This window comes from Bubalus kerabau, chromosome 13 (assembly GCF_029407905.1).
Source record: "Bubalus kerabau isolate K-KA32 ecotype Philippines breed swamp buffalo chromosome 13, PCC_UOA_SB_1v2, whole genome shotgun sequence".
Taxonomy (NCBI): domain Eukaryota; kingdom Metazoa; phylum Chordata; class Mammalia; order Artiodactyla; family Bovidae; genus Bubalus; species Bubalus kerabau.
Genome location: NC_073636.1, coordinates 11,380,159 through 11,406,774, shown reverse-complemented (window position 1 = coordinate 11,406,774; position 26,616 = coordinate 11,380,159). Strand labels below are relative to the sequence as shown.

At 40.8% G+C, this 26,616-nt stretch overlaps 1 protein-coding gene across 1 annotated transcript; it reads left to right on the top strand.

Moving 5' to 3' along the window:
- The first annotated feature begins 10,649 nt into the window (after window positions 1-10,649).
- LOC129626155 (ankyrin repeat domain-containing protein 26-like) lies at window positions 10,650-16,871 on the top strand. Its single transcript, XM_055545363.1, has 4 exons — window positions 10,650-10,736; window positions 13,631-13,837; window positions 16,411-16,525; window positions 16,683-16,871. Exons 2-4 carry the CDS (start codon window positions 13,830-13,832, stop codon window positions 16,869-16,871), a joined length of 312 nt encoding a protein of 103 aa, XP_055401338.1. The 5' UTR covers window positions 10,650-10,736; window positions 13,631-13,829.
- Window positions 16,872-26,616: the final 9,745 nt, after the last annotated feature.

Sequence of the window (26,616 nt, the reverse complement as noted above, 5' to 3'; positions counted from 1 at the left end):
GTTATTCATATTTTTTCCAGCAATCTTGATTCCAACTTGTGCTTCATCCAGCCCAGCATTTCTAATGATGTACCCAGAATATAAGTTAAATAAGCAGGGTGACAATATACAGCCTTGACTTACTCCTTTCCCCATTTGGAACCAGTCTGTTGTTCCATGTCCAGTTCTAACTATTGCTTCCTGACTGGCATACAGATTTCTCAAGAGGCAGGTCAGGTGGTCTGGTTTCCCATCTCTTAAGAATTTTCCACAGTTTGTGGTCATCCACACAGTCAAAGGATTTATCATAGTCAATAAAGCAGAAGTAGATGTTTTTAGGGAACTCTCTTGCTTTTTCAATGATCCAACGGATGTTGACAATTTGATCTCTGGCTCCTCTGCCTTTTCTACAGCCAGCTTGAACAATGGAAGTTCACGTTTCATGTATTATTGAAGCCTGGCTTGGAGAATTCTCATTTTAAGGATGAATTACTATCATTTGGATACACACATGTCCACTAAGACTGAAGGGTGGCAGGATTTGAGAGCAGCAGGAACGGAGTGAGTCAGAGAGAGGGCTGTAGGGGCTGCGGTCCAGAGGCAGGTGGAAGCCAGGTTATCAAGGCTCCCTGAAGGCCATGGGAGAAACCTCATTTTCTAAATTTCATTTTTCTTTTATGTTGGAATGCACTGGATTTCCAATGTTGTGTTAGTTTCAGATGTTCAGCAAGTTGATTCAGTTTTATGTGTACATATATCCCATCTTTTTTAGATCCTTTTTCCCATGTAGGTGACTACAGAATATTGAGTAGAGTTCCCTGTGCTATGCTGGTCCTTGTGGTTAGCCAAGAGCAAAGGTGGGGAGGAGGGATAAGTTAGGAGTTTGGGATTAACATAGACACACTACAAGATATAAAATAGATAAGCCACAAGGGAATGGCCTCATTTTTTCTCTGAGATAGGAATCTATTGGAAAGATCTGAGCACTGGATAGACTATGTGAAGATCTCTGAAGTTAATTACACCTCTAATAAAGAAGGGCAAAATGTTCCACAGCATGAAATTTTCCACCAATTGCCCACATTCACATCTATTTCTTTCTGGACATGTGGTGGTGAAGCTCTGCAGATTTATCGGGAGGGGCTGGGCATGGACAGCAAGTCTGCATCTTTTTTCTGAGTAACTTAATATCAGGAAGGCCGGAGGGTGGCCACTTCTGTGTCTGTAACCAGATTCAGTGAGGAGGGAAAAGAAGGTGAGTAGATGTCTGTGGTGATAGTTTTCAAAGTCCATCAGTTCAGTTCAGTTGTTGCTCCGTCATGTCTTGACTCTTTGTGACCCCATGGACTGCATGCAGCACATCAGGTTTCCCTGTCCATCACCAACTCCCGGAGCTTGCTCAAACTCATGTCCATCGAGTCGGTGATGCCATCCAGCCCTCTTATCCTCTGTTGTCCCCTTTTTCTCCTGCCTTCAGTCTTTCCCAGCATCAGGGTCTTTTCCATGAGTCTGTTCTTCGCATCAGGTGGCCAAAGTATTGGACCTTCAGCATCAGTCCTTCCATTGAATGTTCAGGACTGATTTCCTTTAGGGCTGACTGGTTGGATCTGCTTGCAGTCCAAGGGACTCTCAAGAGCCTTCTCCAATACCACTGTTCAAAAGCATCAATTCTTTGGTGCTCAGCTTTCTTGATGACACAACTCTCACAACCATACACGACTACTGGAAAAACCATAGCTTTGACTAGATGGACCTTTGTCAATAAAGTAATGTCTCTGCTTTTTAATGTGGGTTGCCATTTCCTTCTCCAGGATCTCCAGGAGATCTCCAGGAGATCTTCCCGACCCAGGGATTGAACCTGAGTCTTCTGCATTGTAGGCAGATGCTTTACTGTCTGAGCCACCAGGGAAGTCCCAATAATGCTGCCTAGGTTTGTAATAGTTTTCTTGGAAGAAGCAAGCATCTTAATTTCATGGCTGCAGTCACCATCTGCATTGACTTGGAGCGCAAGAAATTAAAGTCTGTCACTGTTTTCACTGTTTCCCCATCTATTTGCCATGAAGTGATGGGACCACATGCCATGATCTTAGATTTTTCAATTTTGAGTTGCAAGCCAGCTTTTTTATTCTCTTGTTTCACTTTCCTCAAGAGGCTCTTTAGTTCTTCTTTGCTTTCTGCCCTCAGGGTGTTGTCATCTGCATACCTAAGGTTACTGATATTTCTCCCGAAAATCTTGATTTCTGCTTGTGCTTCCTCCAGCCCAGCTTTGGCATGATGTCCTCTGATCTAAGTTAAGCGGGGTGACAACATACAGCCTTGATGTACTCTTTTCCCAATTTGGGAACCAGTCTGTTATTCCATGTCTGGTTCTAACTGTTGCTCCTTGACCTGCATACAGATTTTTCTGGAGGCAGGTAAGGTGGTCTGGTATTCCCATCTCTTGAAGAATTTTCCACACTTTGTTGTGATCCACAGAGTCAAAGGGTTTCGCACAGTCAATAAAGCAGAAGTAGATGTTTTCCTGGAACTCTCTTGCTTTTTCTATGATCCAGCGGATGTTGGCGATTTGATCTCTGGCTCCTCTGTCTTTTCTAAATCCAGCTTGAACATCTGGAAGGTCTTGGTTCACGTACTGTTGAAGCCTGGCTTGGAGAATTTTGAGCATCACTTTGCTAGTGTGTGAGATGAGATCAAAGTGCATATGTTGGCGTTGTGTATTATTAACATAACGTAAAAGTAAAGTGATTTTATAAACTCAGTGACCGAGTGTCTTATTAGGCAGTTGTGAGACAACTTCGACAAGAACTGACTGACATCCTAAGAAAGCAGTCTATTTCGGAGGCTTCACTGGAGGTCATGTCACGTTATTGTCCTAACTTAGAAGTTGAGGCACAGGATTTAAGGATCAACTTACTTCAACTCACAAGTCAGGTAGGTGTGAAATTTGATGTGTCAACGGTCAATACGTAGGATAAAGTGTTTTAAGACACTCATTTTCATGGACAGCTTTCTTTTGTATTTTCATTACAAGTAATTTACTACAGTTTTATTATCTTTAAATGCACTTGTTTCTTAAACTCTGACTCTCATTCTGCCATTTGCACTATATCTTCTCTTATATTAGATATCCTTAGAAAAGTTGGGACTTGTGCCTCATTCTTCACAGAAGTTGATAGACTTTTTTTAGTGAAAGCTGTATTACTGTGATGAGGCAAGGCAGATAAAATCAGAGGATAATGTTTAATGGAATGTTCCAGAAAATTGTCATTTCACATCTTCACTTCTGTGAATGGCTGTAGAATTCTGTATATATTTATTGTGTGCATTTAAGAATAACTTGTGCAGAAAGGGTTTTAAATCAGTTGAAGTCAGGCATTGCCTTCTTTTCTTTTCATTTTAGATATACTGTAAAGGCATGGAGGTACTCAGATGGTATATAGTACGTTCATCCAAACTGAAGAATTAAGAAGATTATCTAGATCCTGCCATTGAATTTTTTTAAAAAGCTATTGAGGTATAATTCATGTATCATGGAATTCACCCTCTCAACATGTGTAGTTCAGTATCTCTTAGTCTAGAGAGGTGTCACCTGTGACCACAGTCAATTTTAGAGCATTTCCATCAGCCCCCCAAAGAAACCCTGCATCCCTTAGCCACCACCTATGCCCCCCTCCCATCTCCCTCAGCCCCAGGCAACCCCCAGTCTAATATCCGTCTCTGGAGACATGCCTGTTTTGGGTATTTCATATAAAGGGAATCATACAGTATGTGCTCCTTTGGGATTAGCTTTTCTCACTTGACGTCATGTTTTCGAGGTTCATCCATGTGATAGCACGTATCAGTTCTTCCGTTTCTGTTGATGGTCAAACAATAACCAGTATGTGACTAAGCCATGTATCCATCATCAGTTGATGGAGCTTTGAGTTGTTTCCGCTTTGAGGCTATTAATAATGCTGCTGTGAACATTGATTTACATGTTTCTGTGTGGACATGTTTTTATTTCCCTGTAGTGGGATTTTATCCTCAGAGTTCACTGGCTGATTTCTCCTTTTCTTGGCCTTTGCTCAGACTGTCCTTTCTGTCTTTACAGTTTCTTTTCTCTTGGGTAGTCCTCTGTTTATTCAGACCTGGTGCCCAGTCTCTCCTCCTGCAGAGCTTTCCTGACTGTCCAGCTCTCATGGAGCCTTTTCTCCTCAGCCCTTGTCATCGAGCCTGTGAAGAGCAGTTTAGCCCTTAAATTTACGCTGTGGTCATTTTTTCCATGAGGGAGAATCTTGTTTAAGTACACACTAACAGGGAATATTTATTGATACACACAGCCCTAGTCTTGCACAAATGGAAAGTAACAAAAGATTACCAGAATGTGACATTTTTCTTTTCAGAAAAATGTATGGATCATCTCAGTAAACTCTTAGGAAATGGAATTTCTTTAGCTGCTTTGGAATGCAGTTCAAATGAGCAAAAAGTCTTTGCAGTTCAGACAAAGTCTTATGGGATTAGCATCCATATTTATAGATTTAGTCATTAGAGTCTTGTTTTCACAGTCTTCTTTTGAAGGGATTTATTGACTCAGTCCTAGATAACCCAATACAGTTTCCCTCGCACTTCTTTGAAAACCGTGGGGCATTAAGATGGGGGGTGGGGAGGAATAAGAGATGTTCGACTAAGAGGGGCCTTGTAGTCATTTTATAGAGGAAAGGTAGAAAAATATTTATTGTAGAACAATAAAAGTGTAAAATCAAATACAAATGTTGTGTGAGAAAGATGATGACAGTGAAGAGTGTATTTTCTGACTCTTGGTGGTTTGAACTTCTTTCTTGATTCTCTGAATAATTCCTGGTCCTACCTTCTACAATACAGATAACCATCCTATTTATTTGATCCTGGGTTTGAGTTAGGCTGTGCTCAGTCCACTTACCTCATTACCAAATGGTATTGTTTTCTTATAGATGACCTTCCAGCAGAGCTGGAAACTGCATCTTCAAAATGGCTGCACCTGGATGCAGAAAAATCAAGTCCTTTGAGAGGAGTTATTATCTATGAAGGGAATGCAAAAGAAATGTGAAAAACTAGAGAAGAAGAAAAAGAACTTGGAGCAAGAAGTAGTGACCCTCAAAAGTCATATAGAACTGAACATGATAGAACACAGTCAAGTAGAGCAGTATATACTGGAGACTGAAGAGAGCGCGAGACAGGATCTCGCAGAGAAATGAAACGAAGTCAGCCTATTTTTGCAGGTTCATTTGTGGATCTGTCACGTGCTTGAATTCACCTCACTGTACATTACATTTCGATGTAGACAGTTTCTGTGTTCCCTCTACTTCCCTTAGAGCAGTTTCTTTTGTAGATTTCTGGAAGGAAAGGGACACTTGTTTCTCCCTTTAAATATTTCAGTTTCCATCACAGTTATCAGTAAACTGACCTTTCAGAATGATTCTCCATAAAGAATCCTTTTACTTATAAGACCAGTTGGTATACAGCAAGACTGTTAGGAGGAAAAGACAATATTGTGGTTTACAACCGGCACCATCCTCTTGAATTATTCTTAAGTTGTCTTGTTCATTGTTTACAATTTTAAGTTGATCTTTGTAGTCTTTGAATTATCAGATTATATAAGTACTCCTATACCATTGATTCCACTTTAATTTTGTAATTCAGATTTAATTCACTTCACATTGATGATAATTATTTTAAACGTCCACTCTTTATTTTTCACATTTAAAATTGCCCTCTGAATCACTGACTCAAAACTAAAGGGAACAAGTATAATTATCCAAGTTACAATTATTTTAAAAATGTTATCTTTTTACATTTGCCTTACATACAGGCAGCATCTCAAGAGAACTTAGAGTATTTACGAGAGAAGAATAATGTTTCCATAAGAAGTCAGATGGAACTCAGAATTGAAGACTTGTAATCCGAACTCTTGAAGATGAAAACTTTGCCAGAAGATTATAATAAAGCAGAGTGGGGAAAATATAAGCAACTCTACCTGGAAGAGGACTTGCTTCCCTGGTGGCTCAGAGGTTAAAGCGTCTGCCTGCAATGCGGGAGACCTGGGTTCGATCCCTGAGTTGGGAAGATGCCCTGGAGAAGGAAATGGCAATCCACTCCAGTATTCTTGCCTGGAGAATCCCATGGACGGAGGAGTCTGGTAGGCTACAGTCCACTGGGTCACAAAGAGTCAGACACGACTGAGCGACTTAACTTTCTACCTAGAAGAACTAGGAGTCAGAAAGTCATTGGCAAATAAAGTAAACAAGTAGTCAAGACACAGAATCACAGAAGCTAAGTTTAGTCCATTAATTTCTCTCTGAAGCCTAATTTTTATAGAGCCAGGTTCCTGAGGTTAGTAGGAAGTGAAAGCTAACTAGATAGTCACTGCCTGAGGGTGCTCTATGACAATCTATGTTAATACTGTACCAAGTTTTTCTACACTACTTAAAAGCATGCTTGTGAAATAGGGGGAGTTCACACAGGGGTGAAAGGCAGGGTAATTCACAGAGTGGCTGAAGCTGACTGAGGGGGTGTGTGGAGGCTGGAAAAGTTTCCCGGCCGTCTGAAAGCAGAGCACTCCTAGGACTCCTTTCATAAGCCCAAAGAGCAGACAGCAAAGGAGCAGGTACCCGAGGACACATTCTGCTAGTCGATGCCTAAAATAAGTATACACAAGGGAAGCACAGGTGCTCACAGAGAGGGTTCAGGGCTGTGGAGACTTGCTGCTGGGATGTGGGGTGTGGCTTCCGGGGAAGGAGCTCGGTGGGGCCAGTCTCCCTGCTTGGGGAACACGATGCCTCTCACTGTTAAGACATACACTGAATGCTGTTTTGACATTTTGCCTTTTGAAATGAAAAATTCTCTTCACATTTTTTTTTAATCAAAAACAGTAGCTGACATAGGCCTTCATAGAAGTAAGTGACTTTGAATGAACTTTGGAAAAGCAGGGGATGCTTGTAATTGTTTCTGGGGCTGTTTTAGCTCTCTTCAGTCTCATCCATTGACTTTCTCATCCTCCCTTGAGATTGTGGCTCTAGGTGATTCCTCAGAGGCAAATGCTTAATTTCTCTGAGGTCATGAGAGAAACGTATGTGCAAGGGTGGTGAGAGGAAGCACTTGAACGTGGCTTGGTGGGAAGGGGTGTTTCTTCATCCCTGACCTGTTTCCCGGAGGCAGGTGTGTCCCAGAGGCAGCAGGTGTCACTGTGAGGCCACCTCCCTTTCTCTCCGACGCCCTTTCTCTCCTCTCCCAACTGTGACTTGTTACTTGAGGAGTCCCAGACACATGTGTACTTCTTTCAAACAAGGTTACAGCTATCATTGATTATAGTAGGTCTGCTGTTCTGTGTTTTCAGTGCTCAAACAGTTTAATGGGAATTCCATTTACTGTATGGCAACTTAAAAAATTCCAATCATTTGGGGAAACATGAATGAAATTGGTGTTTTCCATCTTCCCCAGGACTAATGAGAGGCTGGCAGATGAGCATCAAACTTGAGGTGGAGAAACAGCAGAACAGATCTTTACTCAGCACTCTTAGCAGGAGGCCAGTCCTGGAGTCCCCTTGTGTTAGAAATTTCTATAATACTTTAGTGCTCAAATGAAATCTTAATCCAAGAGCAAGTGTAGTGGTTTCTACCTCAATTCCATGCCCTTTACATAACAGCTTTGAGACTTATTTGACTAAGGGCAGTTCTATTATCTTTTTGCTTTGAGTTTCAGATTTCTGATAAGTGATTCTTGTTTTTAATATGGTGAACTTCTGAGCTGGTAATTTGACTTAGGCACACTAAGTAAAAGCCATCAGTGACTGTGGTAATCAAGGACACAGAAATGTTGTGATCTTTTTTGGTCCTAGATTTCTCATTTTTAAGAGATATTGATTAAACTCTTAAATTTTCTTGAAAAGCTGCATTTGAACTCATTTAGAAATAGAATCTTATTGCCTAGTAACTGAAAGTATACATTCAGATGTCTGGCTTACTTTCTAATTGATTTCACTTTGGCTGTGCTTCATTATCATTTCCAAGCTCTACTGCACCCACTGCAGTTTTTCTGCCCCCAAGCATAAGTGAATGACTGGCACCTAAACACTAATGACATACGGGGTTTTTTTCATTTGAAGGAATCATAAGAGAAACCCTTTTAATGAATTAAACCAACTTGTGATCCTAAGTCAGAAGATTAATTTCTGCTCTAGGTTAAGATTGTTTTGTTATTTTCTTATACAAGAGTAGATCTTTAATTGCTATTTTACTTACAACCTTTTAATTTAAATTTCTAAAAAATATCTTGCTGAGCAGTTATACAAAGCTTGGAGATGATGGAATTCCAGTTGCGCTCTTTCAAATCCTAAAAGATGATTCTGTGAAAATGCTGCACTCAGTATGTCAGCAAATTTGGAAAACTCAGCAGTGGCCACAGGACTGGAAAGGGTCAGTTTTCATTCCAATCCCAAAGAGAGGCAATGCCAAAGAATGCTGAAACTACTGCACAATTGCACTCATCTCACATGCTAGTAAGGGAGAAGGAAATGGCAACCTACTCCAATATTCTTGCCTGGAAAATCCTGTGGACAGTGGAGCCTGAAGGGCTGCTATCCATAGGGTCGCACAGAGTCGGACACAACTGAAGCAACTTAGCATGCATGAATGCACTGGAGAAGGAAAAGGCAACCCACTCCAATATTCTTGCCTGGAGAATCCCAGGGACAGAGCAGCCTGGTGGGCTGCCATCTGTGGGGTCGCACAGAGTCAGACACGACTGAAGTGACGCAGCAGCAGCAGCAGCAGCAGCACACACTAGTAAAGTAATGCTCAATATTCTCCAAGCCAAGCTTCAGCAATACATGAACTGTGAACTTCCAGATGTTCAAGCTGGTTTTAGAAAAGGCAGGGGAACCAGAGATCAAATTGCCAACATCCGCTGGATCATCGAAAAAGCAAGAGAGTTCCAGAAAAACATCTATTTCTGCTTTATGACAGTATGTCAAAGCCTTTGTGTGGATCACAATAAATTGTGGAAAATTCTGAAAGAGATGGGAATAGCAGATCACCTGACCTGCCTCTTGAGAAACCTGTATGCAGGACAGGAAGGAACAGTTAGAACTGGACTGGGAACAATAGACTGGTTCCAAAGAGGAAAAGGAGTATGTCACGGCTGTATATTGTCACCCTGATTATTTAACTTATATGCAGAGTATATCATCAGAAGCGCTGGCCTGGAAGAAGCACAAGCTGGAATCAACATTGCCGGGAGAAATATCAATAACCTAAGACATGCAGATGACACCAGCCTTATGGCAGAAAGTGAAGAAGAACTAAAGAGCTTCTTGATGAAATTGAAAGAGGAGAGTGAAAAAGTTGGCTCAAAACTCAACATTCAGAAAACTAAGATCATGGCATCCGGTCCCATCACTTCATGGCAAATAACTGGGGAAACAGTGGATAGACACTATTTTTTTCGGGCTCCAAAATCACTGCAGATGGTAATTGCAGCAATGAAATGAAAAGACACTTACTCCTTGGAGGAAAGTTATGACCAACCTAGACAGCAGGTTAAAAAGCGGAGAAATTACTTTGTCAACAAAGGTCCGTCTAGTCAAGGCTATGATTTTTCCAGTAATCATGTATGGATGTGAGAGTTGGACCAGAAAGAAAGCTGAGCGCAGCCAAAGCAATCTTGAGAAAGAAGAATGGAACTGGAGGAATCATCCTGCCTGACTTCAGACTATGCTACAGAGCTACAGTCATCACAACAGCATGTATTTCTCTTTGTTCCTGGCTATATCCTGCCTCTGCTTCTGCCATCCCCGTAGAACTATGCACCTGCACCCTGACACTATTCTCAGAAAACATGGAGTTTATCAACTTGTCAAGTGTCTGGTAGTCGTTAGGCTAGGAAACCCAGACTCAAGCAGTTACATCTGTGTCACTGTCACTTGGTGGGTGACCTTAAAATTTCTCAGTCATTGATTTTGTCACTAGTTTATCTTTTGCCCTCAGGAAGAATTCCAACCACCCACGTCAGCATGGGTCCTGCCAATGTAGTCGGCCTTCTCTCTCTACCACCCTCCTCTGCCCCTCAGCTCTGCATCTAACCAGACAGACTGTAGGATCCCACAGGTGGGGTTCCTCACCTCCGGTCTTTGTACGTGCTTTTCCCCTCCCTCTCCTGTACTTTTTCCTTTCCTTCAGGTATCTGCTTCCACAGCACCTCCACCAAAAAGCTGACAGGATTGACACAAAGCTGGCTGTCCCTTCTGAGTGTTCCTTGTGCCATCTTTTGTATCTTAGTATTTATGACTCTGTATGGAAATTGCCTGTTTGTCTGTTGTTCCAGTTTATGGGATATCATTTCTCAGGGTGGACTGGGTCACCTTCATCTTGTAATTCCAGTGTTTGTCACAGCACCTTTGCACATAGTTAGTGAGAAATGAATGAAGAATGAGAAAGCCAGAAGCTCTGATACTCAGCCACATGTGGGACCAAGGGCAGAGTATGTAATTGTAATCTTGTATTTTGTTTCCTGTCATCTATAGATATGTTTTCATTTTTTGGAACATTTAGAAATAGCTCAGGTTTGTTTTCTTTTTTTTATTTTTAACTAATACTGAACTCAAGTATTTTAGATAAAGAATGTAATCCTTTTTCTTTCCAGCTGCTGCTGAATTTGAATCTGAGTCCTATGAGGTGTCTCCTCTAGGATCTACAGATGGGTTGAATCTGTACAGGTTTTGAAGAAAAAAATATATGACCTGAAAGGTAAATAGTAAAAATTTCCTTTCTGGACTGTTTCTGGACTGTTTCGTTGTTTCCCATTAAACATGATGAGAAGGTCTTTATTAAAGGGAAATCTTTTTGTGTGTATGATGAAAATTGATACGGTATTTTAAAAATACTAATTTTACGTATATTTATACTACTTTTAAGCAGAAGTACTTTTGATCCTAAGTGTTTTGTCTGCACCTAACTTACCCAGCACTATTATGTTTTCCATATTCAAAGTGAAAGCGTTAGTCCCTCAGTCATGTCCGACTCTGCGACCAATGGACTGCAGCCCACCAGACTCCTCTGTCCTCCACTATCTTGTGGAGTTAGCTCAAGTTCATGTCCATTGAGTCAGTGATGCTCTCCAACCATCTCGTCCTCTGTTGTCCCCTTTGTCGTCCTGCCTTCAATCTTTCCCAGCATCAGGGTCTCCTCTGATGAATCAGCTCTTCACATCAGGTGGCCAAAGTACTGGAGCTTCACACACAGCATCAGTCCTTCCAATAAATATTCAGGATTGATTTCCTTTAGGATTGACTGGTTTAATCTCTTTGCAGTCCAAGGACTCTCGCCAGTCTCCTCCAACACCACGGTTTAAAAGCGTCAAACCTTCGGCCATCAGCCTTCTTTATGGTCCAACTCTCATATATCTGTACATCACTACTGGAAAATAGTGTCTATGTTTTAACCCCAGTCTCCTAATTTATCCCTCCCTTTATGTTTTCCCCTTTCATAACCTTAATTTGATTTTGAGATCTGTGAGTTGGTTTCTGTTTTGTAAATAAGCTTATTTTGATTAGATTCCACATGTAAGTGATGTGATATTTGTTCCTCTCTGAGTGACTTCACTTAGTATTGTAATTTTGAGATCCTTCTGTGTTGCTGCAAATGGCATTATTTCATTCTTGTGTGTGGGGTGTGTGTGTGTGTGTGCGTGTGTGTGCGCACGTGCTGCATCTTCTTTATCCGTTCTTCTGGTGATGGACACTTAGGTTGCTTCCATGTCTTGGCTATTGTCAGTAGTTCTGCAGTGAACATTGGGGTACATGTACTTATTTGAATTATGGTTTTCTCCAGATACATACCCAGGACTGGGATTGGTGAATCATATGGCAAGTTTATAGTTAGTTTTTAAAGAAACCTCATAGAGCTCTCCACAGTGGGTGTACCTAGTTGCATTCCATACGCAGTGTAGGAGAGTTCCCTTTTCTCCACACTCTCCAGCATTTATTGTTTGTAGATTTTTTGATAGTGGCTATTCTGATTGGCGTGAAACGATACCTCATTGTAGTATTTCTGCATTTCCCTAATAATTAGTGATGCGGAGCATCCTTTCATGTGCGTTTTGGTCGTCTGTGGGTGTTCCTTACAGAAATGTATATTTAGAGCCTACACGCATCTTGTGATCGGGTTGTTTTTTTTTGATATTGAGCTCTTTGAGCTGTTTGAATATGTTGGAGATGACTCCCTTGTCAGTTGCATCATTTGCAAATAGTGTTGCCCATTATGTGGGCCGTTGTCTGTCTTGTTTATGATTTCCTGCACTGTGCCAAAGCTTTTGAGTTTAATTAGATCCCATTTGGTTATTTCCGTTTTTAATATTCATTATTCTAAGAGGTGGATGAAAAAAGATACTGCCTTAATTTACGTCAGAGAGTGTTGTGCCTATATTCTCCTCTAAGAGTTTTATAGGGCCTGTCTTTATATTTAGGTCTTTAGTCCATTTCGAGTTTATTTTTGTGTATGATGTTAGGGAGTGTTCTAATTTCCTTCTTATACCTGTAGCTGTTGAGTTTTCTCAGCACCACTTATTGAAGAGGGTGCTTTGCTCCTTTGTACAGTCTTGCCTCCTTTATCCTAGATTAATTGACCATAGGTGCATAGGTTTCTGTCTGAACTTTCTCTCTTGTTCCATTAATCATTCAGTATATTTCTGTTTTTGTGCTAGGTCCAGTGTTTTGATTACTGAAACTTGCAGAGTAGGCTGAGGTTGGGGTACCTGATTCTGTCAGCTCTTGCTTTTCTTTCTCAAGATTGCTTTGGCTATTTGGGGTCTTCTGTTTCCATACACACTGTAAAAGTTTTGTTCTAGTTCTGTGAAAAATGCCATTGGCAATTTGATAGAAAATGCACTGAATCTGTGGAGAAGGCAGTGGCACCCCACTGCAGTACTCTTGCCTGGAAAATCCCATGGACAGAGAAGCCTGGAAGGCTGCAGTCCATGGGGTCGCTGAGGGTTGGACATGACTGAGCGACTTCAGTTTCACTTTTCACTTTCATGCATTGGAGAAGGAAATGGCTACCCACTCCAGTGTTCTTGCCTGGAGAATCCCAGGGAAGGGGGAGCCTGGTGGGCTGCCATCTATGGGGTCGCACAGAGTCAGACATGACTGAAGTGACTTAGCAGCAGCAGCAGCAGCAGCATTGAATCTGTAGATTGCTTTGGGTAGTATAGTTATTTTGACAGTTATATAGTTTTAATGCCACTTTGACTTCTGTGTTTATTTCAGTTTCCCGTTTTCCCTTCTTAGTTTAGGTAAGGGTTTATTGATATTGTTTGTTGCTTTCAGAAAATGAACTTACAGTTCTTGCATGTGCACACTTGTCAGGCTGGCCCACCAAGCCCCTGTGCGCATGGGCAGTGTGTTTTGAGGTGTTGCTTAGCAACGATCATTCTGGGATGAAAGATTCTAAACCGTTGAGTTTCCCAGCTGGGAGGTGGTGGCAGCTGCTGTAAACTGTCAACTGCTGTAAACGGCAGAGCTGTAAACTGCTCTGGTTTACCTGTAGTGCTTGTGTTGGGTTTAGGAGACTCTGAAGAGCTGAGGGGGAGGTGAGGTGTGGTTGGAGCTTGTAGGCTCTGTGACGAAGAAGATTTTTGGCTTCAGGAGTAAGAAGGGCATTTCGCCCTTTGGCTCCTCCATCAACCCGGTGAGAGAGAGCGGTCATAGAATCAACTTCCAGCCCGGGCACTGCATCCGAAACGAGGACCTTGGAAAGATCCACAAAGCTGCCAGTATAGGCAATGTAGCCAAAGTGCTGCAGGTTCTGTTGCTCGGAAAGAGTGGCCTGAACGACAGGGACAAGATGAACAGGTAAGCGGGTGGAAGGGCCTGGTAGGGGTCCCTCCTGTGAGTTTCCCTTCCAAGGCTCTTGGACACCTTCCTGGGATCCAGCACCCCAAAGACTTTATAGGCAGCAAAAAGCCTTAGCTGGTTTCAGACCCACTTGTAATTCCCCTTATAGGGCACTTTGCTGATCGTTTTGAAGTCATTTAACTGAATGTCAGTAGTCACAGAAATGAAATGAAATATGAATAGCATCTGTTTTTTCTGTCTTCCTCCTCCTTTTTCTTTGCATGGGTTAGCATGATGTACTCATGAGTAAGAGCTCTCAAGTTCTGTAGCCTTCAAGAAATCTTCTGGAACCTCCTGGCTCTCACATTTTTTCTCATGTGATTTATGAAAACACTTCTTCATGGATCGCCTATTGTGGATCATGGCAGTGGACAACATGATGTTGTCAGCATCTTATTTTTAATGTACACATTTTTATACTGTAAGATTATATATTACAGAAAACTGCCTAGTGAGCAAAATAATTCCCATGACAGGTCAACTTCTGGATTAAAAATTCTTCAGATCCAATTCAATATCTGTTTTATATCAGTGTACACTTAGGTATATATGTTCTTTGCTGAAGGACCTTAGAAGACAGCTTTGAAGTAGGAAGCTGGCTGTGTCCTTGAATAGGAAGACATTTTCTTAGGATGTATGGTCTTTCTATACTTAAACCAAATCAATGTATTGTGATTTTAAATTTTGGGTTATCTATGCTGCCTTTAATTGTGATGAAATTAAAATTTTACATGGTAGACTAAGACTTGCCCTTCTTGATATCAAAATGTGCTGTAAGTGCCCACAATGTATTCATTTACTAACAACTGAAAGGGGGATAGATAAATGAATGGAACAGAATAGAAAATGCCCAAACACCCAAATGTATGTAAAACTTTAGAACTTGATACTGGTGACATTTTCTGTTAGAAAAGATAAATTGTGTGTAGATGATGGAGAAATAACCTGATAAAAGAGAAAAGTAACTAGATTTTTATCTCACCAAAAAGTTTCAGATGGAGTGTGGATCAAACATTTTAAATATGCACAGTGAGAAAAGTACCAGAAGAAAACTCAAATTCCTATTTACACATTTTTTTTCTGCTGACAGAGACCTTCTTTTTTTCTATTTCTATTGTTTCTTAATCTTAATTTTTTTTCTAATTGGAGAATAATTGCTTTACAACGTTGTGTTGTTTTCTGCTGTATACAATCATAAATCAGTTCTAAGTATACATATATCCCCTTCCTGGTGAGCCTCCCTCCCACCCCAAAGACCTCGCTAAGAATTATTTCAAAATTCTTTTTTTTTGAAATAATGGAGTTTCCTGGATTTCAGCACACAAAAAAAAACCCCAAAAACAAAAGAAGGAAATCTGGAGGTTGAATTAACATTTTAACAACACACAAAAAATTAAAACTCTCTGTCGATCAAGCTGCCTATAGACAAGTCAGATTAGCAGACAGGGCTGGTCTTTTTGACACTAATAGGGATGTAGCAGAGATTAAAAATAATTTGTCACTTTCAATTTTTTTTTTAGAATTTTTTTTGAGGATTGATATCTTCTGACAACTTTCAGCCCTTTCATAAGTCAAGGGAATCTTGGGAGTTGCTTGGTGGTCCAGTGGTTAAGACTCACTGCTGTGGGCCCAGGGTTCGATTCCTGGTGGGGTAACTAAAATCCTGCAAGCTACCAGGATATATGTACACCATAAGGAATATAGGCAATATTTTATAATAACTTTAAATAGAGTATAATCTATAACAATTGAGAATCACTATGTCGTGTACCTGTAATATATAATAATATATAATATGCATCATCAGTGCTTTCAAAACAGCAACCTTAAGCAAAAAGACCTTATGATAATTAGACCAACAGGAAAAATAAGCAAGGAACAAACAAAAATGCTACTAATTATAGTTGTACAGACATTGTGAATTATAAATTTCATTCCAATGTCAGAGGTGTTAAAATGTGAGAAAATGAGGATATTAGAATCATCGAAGTACAATGCTGTCTGTAATCCTCAAAGTATATCTGCAAAGGAGGTGTCATATCCTTTGACTTCATTGAGATGTTGTCCTTGTAAACTAGTAGTACTAGCAATAAATATGATAATATGACCTAACAGTTACTGAGCTGTTATCTGCCAGGAACGGTTCTGCACCCTTTGCATGGCTCTCATGTAAGCATCACAGTGCTGTCCTGTGAGATAACTACTACTCCCTCTCCATTCTGTTGATGAGGAAATTGAGGCACAGAGAGGCTGAGCAATGGCTAATGAGTGACAGAGTGAAAGTCAAATACAAACCCAAGTTGAGCTGAATCTCAAGGTCATGCTCGTTCTATTCAAGTAGATGGTTCTTGCATTACTGTGGTAAGAAGAGCTAAAGCAAATATAGACTGTTCTTACTCCAGAAGAAAACGAAATCTTTGTTTTAAAGTGATAGGAATAGCATGCTATTGAATGTTTTCAATCCCAGGAACGATTGTTTGCCTTGAAACAGTAACACTAGAGTTTCCTAAAAACTGCTCTTGCTTTTGTAGGACTGCGCTCCACTTGGCCTGTGCCAATGGCCGTTCATTGGTGGTCACTCTCCTCCTGGAGAGAAAATGCCTGCTTAGCCTCTGTGACAATGAAAAGAGGACAGCGCTGATGAAGGTATGGGACAGCGAACCATGTCCACATGAGTGGGTGTGATTTCCTGAGACTAAAGGTGAATTTATCTCATTGAAATACAGCAAACTGGTGAAGCCTGTGGACTGTTTACTTTGAATTCCTAGAATTCACACTCTGTTTCTTGCCACAACACTAACAGGCCATAGAATGCCAAGAGGAGGAGTGTGCCACTCTTCTGCTGGAGCATGGTGCTGACCCAAATGTCACGGACGTCTGTGGCAACACCGCTCTCCGCTACGCTGTCTTTTTCCAGAATGTATCACTCGCAGCAAAGCTGCTTTCCTATGACGCCGATATAGAAGCCAGGAACAAGGTATCGGTCACCTAACTTTATTTACCAAATATTTGTGAATCATTTTTTTAATATACATGTGTTTTTTTTTTTTTTGTCCTTGTAACTTTATTAAAGTATGTCAGCAAAATAACCTGCTTTGTTTCAGCAAACTTTACACCTAAGTAAAATTTTTTTTTTTACTTTTTTTTTTTAATTTTATTTTATTTTTAAACTTTACATAACTGTATTAGTTTTGCCAAATATCAAAATGAATCCGCCACAGGTATACATGTGTTTGTAAATAGGTAAACTGAATAGTGTCCATGAGGCCCTGTTACAATGGAAACAGTTCCAAACCCGAGTCAAGGGGTGGGCATGAAAAAAGTCAGTGCCCCCAGAAAGGGCAGAGCTCTGTCTGCCACCCACCCTTCTACCCTAGAAGGAAGGCTTTCCCATTAGAAGGTGCGTGGGAGTGGGTGGTAGGCTCCGAGCCCACAGGAAATGAAGGCCTGTGGGGAGTGAAGTGATGTGGGCACTGGTTGTTTACAGGGGCTCAGGGAATGTGAGCCCCTAGGGGTGGGCAGAGGAGGAAGGAGACCCAGTGCCCAGCAGGGGGAGCTGGGTGAGTGGAAGTGGGCCTGGGAGGCAGGCCTGGAGCCCTGAGCCCTCCAGGACCCTGGGTTCTGAGATCCAGCCAGGCGGGTCAGGTCATGTTTGACACCCAGCAAGGGCGTTCTCTTGTGCTGGTGACCACTTGGTTCACCAGGTACCCCTCGGGGTCTCCCACGATCAGCCCCAGGGAGCTGCTCCGCGGGGTGGCAGCTGTGCCTGGGGAGCTGCCCCTCCTGCTCTTTCTTCAGGAAGCATGTGAAGTCCGGCCTCTGCAGCCCCGCCAGGAACTCCCTCCACTCTCACAGGTGGCCTCAGTTTTCCGTGTTTGGAAGCTCCAGCCTTCCCTGAGTGAAAGTATTTTGAAGAAACCAAACTGTCTACGATTTCACTTTAAATCATGATATTTCTCAAGCATTAGAGAGTAAAGCATTCCTTTATGTGTTTATGGCTGGTATTCGTGATAACACTGCACTTGTTAAAGGTAAAACATTTTCCAAATAATTCCCCCAACTTAAGTTTTTTGTTTTTTGTTTTTTTTTTTTGTAATCACTCTGAAATAACACAGTGAAGCAAAATTTGCCTCAGTAGACTTTGTCTTAAAATTCAAACATAACGAAAGCATTTTACAACATAATAGAAATCTTGCTGCTGTTGACAAATTCCCATTTTATTAAAAATGTTTTCTATAAACATGGTTTCTCTCTCACTGCCCAAGTCTTAAGAGGGTAAAAGGAAAGAAATGGAGCAAGCAGGTGAAAAGTGCAAATCAAGCTGGAATTTTGGCAGTTGGGAAATGCCAAGAAGAGGATTTATTTTAACATTTATTTATTTGGCTGTGCTGGGCTTAGTTTCAGCATGTAGGATCTAGTTTCCTGACCAGGGGTCAAACCCAGGCCCTCTTTACTGGGAGCACTGAGACCCAGCCACGGGACCACCACAGAAGTCCCAAGATTTTGGTTTGTGCTTTTCATTCCCTTCAGTATATATATTTCTGTGAGGTGCTTTACAGTTTTCAGGAATAATAGTTGTTATTTTGAAAAAGAGTGTGAGTGAATTGTAAACTTGTCTAGGTGCCAGTTTTAAGAAGACTCTGAGCAAAACAGACTGGCAGTGAACAGGTGGCGATTAAATGGGAATTAAGAGAGAACAAATGATTAACTGATATATTACCCTATTCTGGCAGAACCATCCACTTAGATAAGAGTCTAGACTCTGCTCTCCCATCTAGAATGTCTTGATGGGAAGGAAGTAAGGGGTTTATAAATAATGAGATCAGGTTGCCTTTTGGGTTTACTAGTCCCTATTCTACCACTGTTTACCCAGGAAATTTTTAAAAATTGAAGTTTTGATGACTTTTGCCTCTTACACTTTTCTTTTTTATTCAAACCTTCAGGTAAGAGAAGGAATTGGCCGTGTGAGTAAGAGATGGAACTGGAGTGGTTGCTGCATTAAGTCTCAGCTATATTCTGCTGGTGAACCACAATTATTTGGGAAAATGTTTTGAAAAAATTTACAAGCCTAGGCTGTTCCCTGAAGATTTTGACTGAGTAAATCGAGGAATGCTTGGACGTGTGCATTTAGAACTATTCCCTTGCGATTCTTTTTTTTTAAATATATATTTATTTTAATTGGAGGCTAATTACTTTACAATATTGTATTGGTTTTGCCATACATCAATATGAATCTGCCACGGGTATACACATGTTCCCCATCCTGAACCCCCCTCCCACCTCCCTCCCTGTACCATCCCTCTGGGTCATCCCAGTGCACCAGCCCCAAGCATCCTGTATTATGCATTAAACCTGGACTGGCGATTCGTTTCATATATGATATTATACATGTTTCAATGCCATTCTCCCAAATCATCCCACCCTCTCCCTCTCCCACAAAGTCCAAAAGACTTCTATACATCAGTGTCTCTTTTGCTGTCTCGTATACAGGGTTATTGTTACCATCTTTCTAAATTCCATATATATGCATTAGTATACTGTATTGGTGTTTTTCTTTCTGGCTTACCTCACTCTGTATAATAGGCTCCAGTTTCACCCACCCAATTAGAACTGATTCGAATGTATTCTTTTTAATGGCTGAGTAATATTCCATTGTGTATATGTACCACAGCTTTCTTATCCGTTCATCTGTAGACGGACGTCTGGGTTGCCTCCATGTCCTGGCTATTATAAACAGTGCTGCGATGAACATTGGGGTACACGTGTCTCTTTCAATTCTGGTTTCCTCGATGTGTATGCCCAACAGTGAACCACAATTATTTGGGAAAACATATTAAAAAAGAATACCACTCCAGTATTCTTGCCTGGAAAATCCCATGGACAGAGGAGCCTGGTGGATTTAGCCTGGCGGGCTACAGTCAATGAGGTCTCAAGAGTCGGACATGACTTAGCAACTAAACTACTACTACTAACTAGTAAAAAAATTTACAAGCCTAGGCTGTTCCCTGAAGATTTTGACTGAGTAAATGGAGGAACGCTTGGACGTGTGCGTTTAGAACTATTCCCTTGAGATTCTTCTCCAATCCTTGATCAATAACTATGGAGTGAACACATGTCATTTCTAAATGACACCCTTCATAAAAGAAAGTAGTCTCCTGAAGTGTTGGAGTTTGATCAATGCTAGCTACTTCCATCAGCTCCCTCCTTTCCAACAACATTAGCCAGACTTTTTCTCTGCCCCTGTGTTTGAGATATTAAAAGGAGTATCATTGGCAATATCTATGGGCTTTCCTTTTCCTTCCAACCACTCTTCATTCAGTGACACTCTGAGAGTCTTTAGCGATTTCCTCATGGCGATGTCACTTTGTAGAGTCTGACCCTTTAAGGATTTTACACCTTCTCTTACCATCCAGGTCATTAGGTCAACAGATATTTGTTACCAACGGGGTTTTCCTCACTGCAGTAATAGTAACTCATGAGCCTTTTTTGGTGTCAGCTGCAGGACAGACTCTTGCAGTGTGTCTGTTAGAATTGCTGATCCCTGGCATAAGCAGATGAGAGCTTTAAAACCCGTGAAGTTAGTAACAGTACAGAGGGGAATTGTTCGAAGCATTTATTTCCAGCAGGCTTGGAAACTCATTATCCATTTTATTAACAATCTAGAAGAATTCTAGAGATAGATTGTAGTTTCAACAGGCAATGGAAACATTCTTGACTGTGAATTGAGTCTTTTTAAAAGAATTTATGTTTACTTGAATTATGAGTCTTAATAGCCATATTTATTACATATTGGGACCCACTTTTTTTGTGAAACATATGATACTAAAGAAAGGAAAGGTTTCACATACAAATATTTGCTTTATACCCACCTGTTTGGAAACAGCAAACATAAAACCAAAAGAAGGCCATAAACCAAACATGGCCCTTGGATATGTTTAGTTACCTCCACACATTGAGTCAACATTTCAAATTTAGGAGGCTCATGCAGAAGTTCAGGCTTCTCCAAGGACCAAATCTGGATGCCCTTTGGCCCATCCTACTGTTTGGTCTGCATGCAGAGGCCACCCCTTCTGTGTGGGACATGTGTTTTTGGGGTTACCGGTCTCACCTGACTTTATCACTTACTCAGGTCATCAGCTTTCCATCCATAAGCATTTGAATTTCCAATTTTTGATTGATCGTTTATTTTGATAAATATTTGAAGGTTTTAAAGACAATCTAATTAATCTATTGTTGATTTCATGTTTTAAAAAATATCTTAAGAACGGGATTGAGTTTTTAAATTAGAATTTTTAAGTTGATTGTGGCGGTTTTGCACCGAGTAACTCTCACAAACACACAAGATTATAAGAGACAGCTCAGGGAGATGTGGTGGAAGAGCAACTCCCCGAGAAAATGTTGAGCATGTATTTATTGGTAATTTTATGTTGCAATCTTTAACTAAGAGCAGTAAAGCAAGACAGACACCAGAACCCTGGGATTTTGGAAGCTTCTTCCTGGTGGTCTGGAGGTAATCATATGAGAGTCATCAAGAAGGGTCTTTGAAGATAAGGTGGGGAGGGCGCTCATTCTGCATGCAGTTAGCATCTAGCGAATGCTGACCTCTCAGCCAGAAGGTCTAACTTAAGGAAGGGCAGTGGAAAGAGCAAGCAAGGAAGAGAGAATGAGTAAGATTAAATTCCAGGAGACTTTCCTGAGAAAGCAGTAAAACAGTGTTCCCACAGTTGATTTTTTGAAAAAAAGAAAATGTTTCTCTCTTTGCATGTTCATGTAGAGAATAATATTCCCACTGGAATGTCTGTAAACCTTTTGAGTTTACTCATGGTCATCCTTGGATAGGTTATGCATGCTACAGATAGTATTATATATTTCTGCCTCAGCATTGTCCCTAAAATATGCAATTGATACAGTAGCTAAATGATACCCACACCTCCTGCATTGGGAGCTTAACACTTAGCCACTGGACCACCAGGGAAGGCCCAGAGGAGGAGCAGATTAAAGAGAAAGAAGGTGCACAGGGTGATGAGGAGGAGGGGGCCTCTCTTTCATTTACTTTCTGATTTTTATTTTTAAGTTCAGAGAATCTATTACATGATTTTAATTTCAGTTTAGAAATAGGTTAACTGTGTACATTAGAAATGGTTTTCCCTGTTGTACAGGATGATTGGACACCACTGTTACTTGCTATACGTGAAAGAAGAGGGCAAATGGTGGAGGTTTTAGTGAAGAAAGAAGCAGATATACATCGGTTGATAAGATGAAAAGGTACCGTTGTTCTTTTTCTTTTAAAAACCCTTAGTGCTGTTCTAGGATGGTAATATCAAGATTAAGTGAATAAGAGGATTCATTTGTGATCAACACATCATCACTTAGGTAGAAAGTCAATTATTCTGACTGGGAATCAGGAACAATATATAGCAGGAATGTATAGCAGGATTCGTATTCCTTTATAATATTGACTGATGTCATATGCAACCTGTTTGTTTGGTTGATCTTGTAATAGCTGAGGGAGTTCAAATTAGTTTTATTAGCTTTATGAAATATGGGTTCTGCTTTTTAGTTTACCTCATGACAGTATCGAGTTTCTTAATTCTTTTAAAAGAATTCTTTAACCTCTACTTTATATGTATGTATTTTTAAAAGATGCATAGTAAACCTAAAAGACTTGATTTTGTCTTTTGGATAACTCTTGGCTTTAAATTACTTTGTTTAAAGAATGCTGATGTTATTAGGTTTCAAAAGAGTCAGATATAGCGACTAAATAACAACAGCCACAAAAACATGATTATTACTCACTGTCACCAGATCCTGTGGACTCATCAGGTTTTATCCTTTCTCATTTTAGTACATTTTGATATTTTCATTTTTAATGCAGGTAGAAGGAAGAAAGATAGCTTTGATTGGATAAAAGCTTTAACAAAGACAAGTCAGAGGTGGACAATACAGATGAAAATGATGGGCTTTAGATTCAAACTAGGTTCAATTCCTAGGTTTCCTACCAATTAGGGTTATTTACCATTAGCAAATAAGTTTCCTAATATGAAAGGCAAATAGTAATGCATCTTTCAAAGGTGCCTGTGTGTAAGAAAGATTTTATATATAGTATTTCATTTTCAGTGCCTAGCACATGCTTGTCCACATCATTAACTGCCACCATGACTATTTACGTTCCCATTATTATCAATATTTTTGAATTAATCCTGCAAGTAGCCTTTCCTTAACCCAACCTCTAGCTGACTTTGAAGCTGAATATATCAGACTAAGGAGGAAATGGGGGAATTCATCCCTTAAATAGTCACCTGCCTCAGATAAGTGACCTCAGCACGGTTTCTTGTCCATCAAGGACTTTATTATTATTTTTTAAAAACTTTTATTTATTTGGCTGCGTGGGGTCCTAGTTGTGGAAACTCTTAGTTGCAGCCTATGGGATCCAGTTCCATGACCAGGGATGGAACCTGGGCCCTCTGCATTGGGAGCCTGGAGTCTTACCCCCTGGCCCACCAGGGAAGGCCCCATCAGGGACTTATGCAATAGTAAGTGCTGCTGCCTGGCATCCCAGTGGGACAGGAGGCTTCTTTTCTGTCCCTTCATTTTAGCCTTGGAGGTAATTTACAAAGATGAACACTTGAGCCTGTAAATGGTCAGTTCTTCACGAAAGGGCAAGGCGTTCACTTGGTAAAGCATATCAAATTAACTGTTTAAGTAAGTCACCTCAGCTTCCTGAGGCTGAAGTCATCTCTCTGTTGTTTTAGAACAGCCCTCATGCTTGCTGTCAAGTATGAATCACCAGATGTCGTCAGACTTCTTCTGCAGCAAGGTGTTGACATCTTTTCTCAAGATGTTTTTGGATGGACTGCAGAAGAATATGCTGTTATTAGTGGTTTTGATATGTAAGTGTTCACATTAAAATGCCAGTTGTCACTAAACTGCAGCCAAAAATAATTTTAATTGTTACTTGCTACGTGACCAGTGAGAGTTCCAGTTTGGTGCAGGCAGTTTGGAGAAAGGTGGTGAGATGTTCCCCCTCAAGAGCTGAAAGCCAAGCAAAGGCCAATTAGTAACTCTTGGCTGTGGGCTTGGGGTGCTTTATCTCAGGACATGTAGACCTTGATCCTTAGAAAGGTTGACATTAGCCATTTCATTCCAAGTGTGACCTCTCAGTATGGGGTATGAACACTGTCACACATGTGATATTTCTAACTAGTTCCTTGGGTTTTGAAATATTTAGTTCAGCAGCAAATCCTGTGTTTTCCCTTGAGGACTTGCCTCTCTGTACGCTTCTGCTTGAATTTTCCAAGAACCCGGTAGATTCCCTAAGATCAATGAGACAGTCCTCTTCCACAAGTCATTTGGAGGGGAAAAAACAGTTCCTTCTCACCATTCTGTTGCTTGCATTGGTTCCACTGCTGCAGCACCGCTGCTACAGCTGGTCTTGACAGGGTCTGCTTGGCAGCTGGATCTGGAATCTGGATTGGCTCTATGAAGACTTTAATAAAATCATTTTAAAAGGAAAAAAAAAAAAAACTCATCCTGTGTGGGCTCACGATTGACCTTTGCTCCCGAACTTTAAGGTGATGCACACGTAGACTTCAGAGTGAGAGCTCCTTTGTGGTCATACATACGCTTGTCGCTCGGTCACTGTTGCAAAGCACCAGCACCCAGTTCGGGCAGCTGGGCCGCCTAGCTTCCCCCCTCAGTCAGAGACCTTATGTGGAGCCCACGTGTAGGCCTAAATCTTCACGATGAGGTGCCCTTGAGGCTCTTATTTATCTTTTCTGCTAGCAGATGTCAGGGGGGGACCATTTTAGGCTGTCAGAGAGGGTCAAGTGCTCCTGCAGGGGTTGAGCAATCTTCCCTTTCTCCTTTGTATCTAGACTTGAAGCTCAAGGCGGTTTTCTGTCCTGTGGGGGCACCTTTTCTTAGGTCACAGGTTCCCTGTCATCCTTCCCAGAGTAGTGGGTGCCAGCTTGCCTGAGATTCCCTAATTATTCTTGGCCCCTCATGGGATCTGTTTCCTGTAATAATGAAAATCTTCCAATGGATTCCTATCCGCCTCCACCTTAAATGTTTTCAGAATCTGCCCCATAAGGAACCCATTTCAGCAGAAATCCCTAAGTAAGATAGTTGGAATTGAGAGAGGTAAGCCCTGTCTAGAGCTTGCCAGTGTCCACTGCAAGAGTAGGGATGTGTCTTCAAGTGAACTGGAGAGGGACATGGAGATTAAGCATCATTGTCAGAAAGATCTGCTGGTTCAGAGTCTGAGCAGGTAGAGAAGGAAGAGTAGTGGTCCAGGCCAAGTCTTGATTGTGATTAGCTTTCGTGTGATTAGCTGCAATGATGGGGGATCATTATGTTCTCTAATGTAGTGAATGCATATGTTATAAATAAATTTAGGTACACATTATTTAAGAGCTGAGATTCTCTATATTATAAACCACAGAGAACAGCTGATCACCAGATTTAATAACAGTTTCATGCAACACCTGAATGTTAAACGTATGAAAAAGCGCACGTCGGGTTTTACTTGGAAAGTAGTTCCAGCAATAAAGTTCAAGAACAAATTATTCCATTCTTTGACTGTTTCGGCAAGCATTTGCTGGGTATATTATCTCATTAAATCCTCTTAATCCTCTTGTGAAATCAGGCAGTAAGATCCCAGCTGTGTAGAGGAAGACTGTGAACTGAAGAGAAGCAAATCCTGCAGGAACAAAGTGCAGTTGGTTATAGAGCTAGGATTTGCAAGCTCGAGAGAGTTTTCATATGCCAAGCTAAATCTAGTTAGTTATTGGAGCTGTACTGCCCTGAGTTCAAGACTACTTCATCTTCCTTTTCTTTCTTTCTGCAAGGAGATCCAACCAGTCCATCCTAAAGGAAATCACTCCTGAATATTTTTGCAAGGACTGATGCGGAAGCTGAAGCTCCAATACTTTGGCCATCTTATGTGAAGAACCGACTCATTGGAAAATACCGATTCTGGGAAAGTTTGAAGGCGGGAGGAGACGGGGACAACAGAGGATGAGATGGTTGGATGGCATCACCAACTCAATGGACATGCATTTGTAAAACCTCCAGGAGTTGGTGATGGACAGGAAAGCCTGGCATACTTCAGACCATGGGATCGCAAAGAGTCGCACACAACTGAGCAACTGAACTGAACTGAACTGATGTTGATATTTTCATAAAATTTGAAAAACAGTGTAGATGCATGAAAATATATGAATAAAATTATATGAAACAGAGGCTTTGCTCATAATATATCCTTAAGAATACTGATATATTACTGATCTATTGTATATAAATTCTAAATATGTGTTTCTCCACATACCTTATTATACTTATTTTTTTTTCTGTAAAGTTTGTTCTTGACTCAGAATGTCTCACTTTTTCCTTTCTTCTTCCTCCTCTACTTTAATTTTTTTCTTTTTTAATATTTACTGTTAACCTAATTTTTCCTTGAAGAACACATTTCTTCAGGGTCTGTTCTTTCAGTCCATCTCTCTCTGCCTCTATTGTGAACATGTTTGCTTGTGGCTTTCTGTTTAGAGTGTTTGTGGCTTTCTTCATGATGCTTGCCCTACTGCTTTACCCTTGTTTTTTTTCCCTGTTTCTTAGAAGGAGCTGATTTTTTTCCCTGTTTCATTGGCCTCTAGCTGTTTGACAAACAGAATAGAAGTAGTTTATCCTGTTTGCAGTTCTAGCCCATCTAAATAAGGTTCTGGGGGAGGAGCCAAGATGGC

What these genes read in the sequence shown, in the direction of transcription:
- LOC129626155 (XM_055545363.1), top strand. An exon ending in AGAGGACAGCGCTGATGAAG is followed by an intron (nt 16,526 to 16,682) that starts GTATGGGACAGC and finishes CAACACTAACAG; the next exon opens with GCCATAGAATGCCAAGAGGA.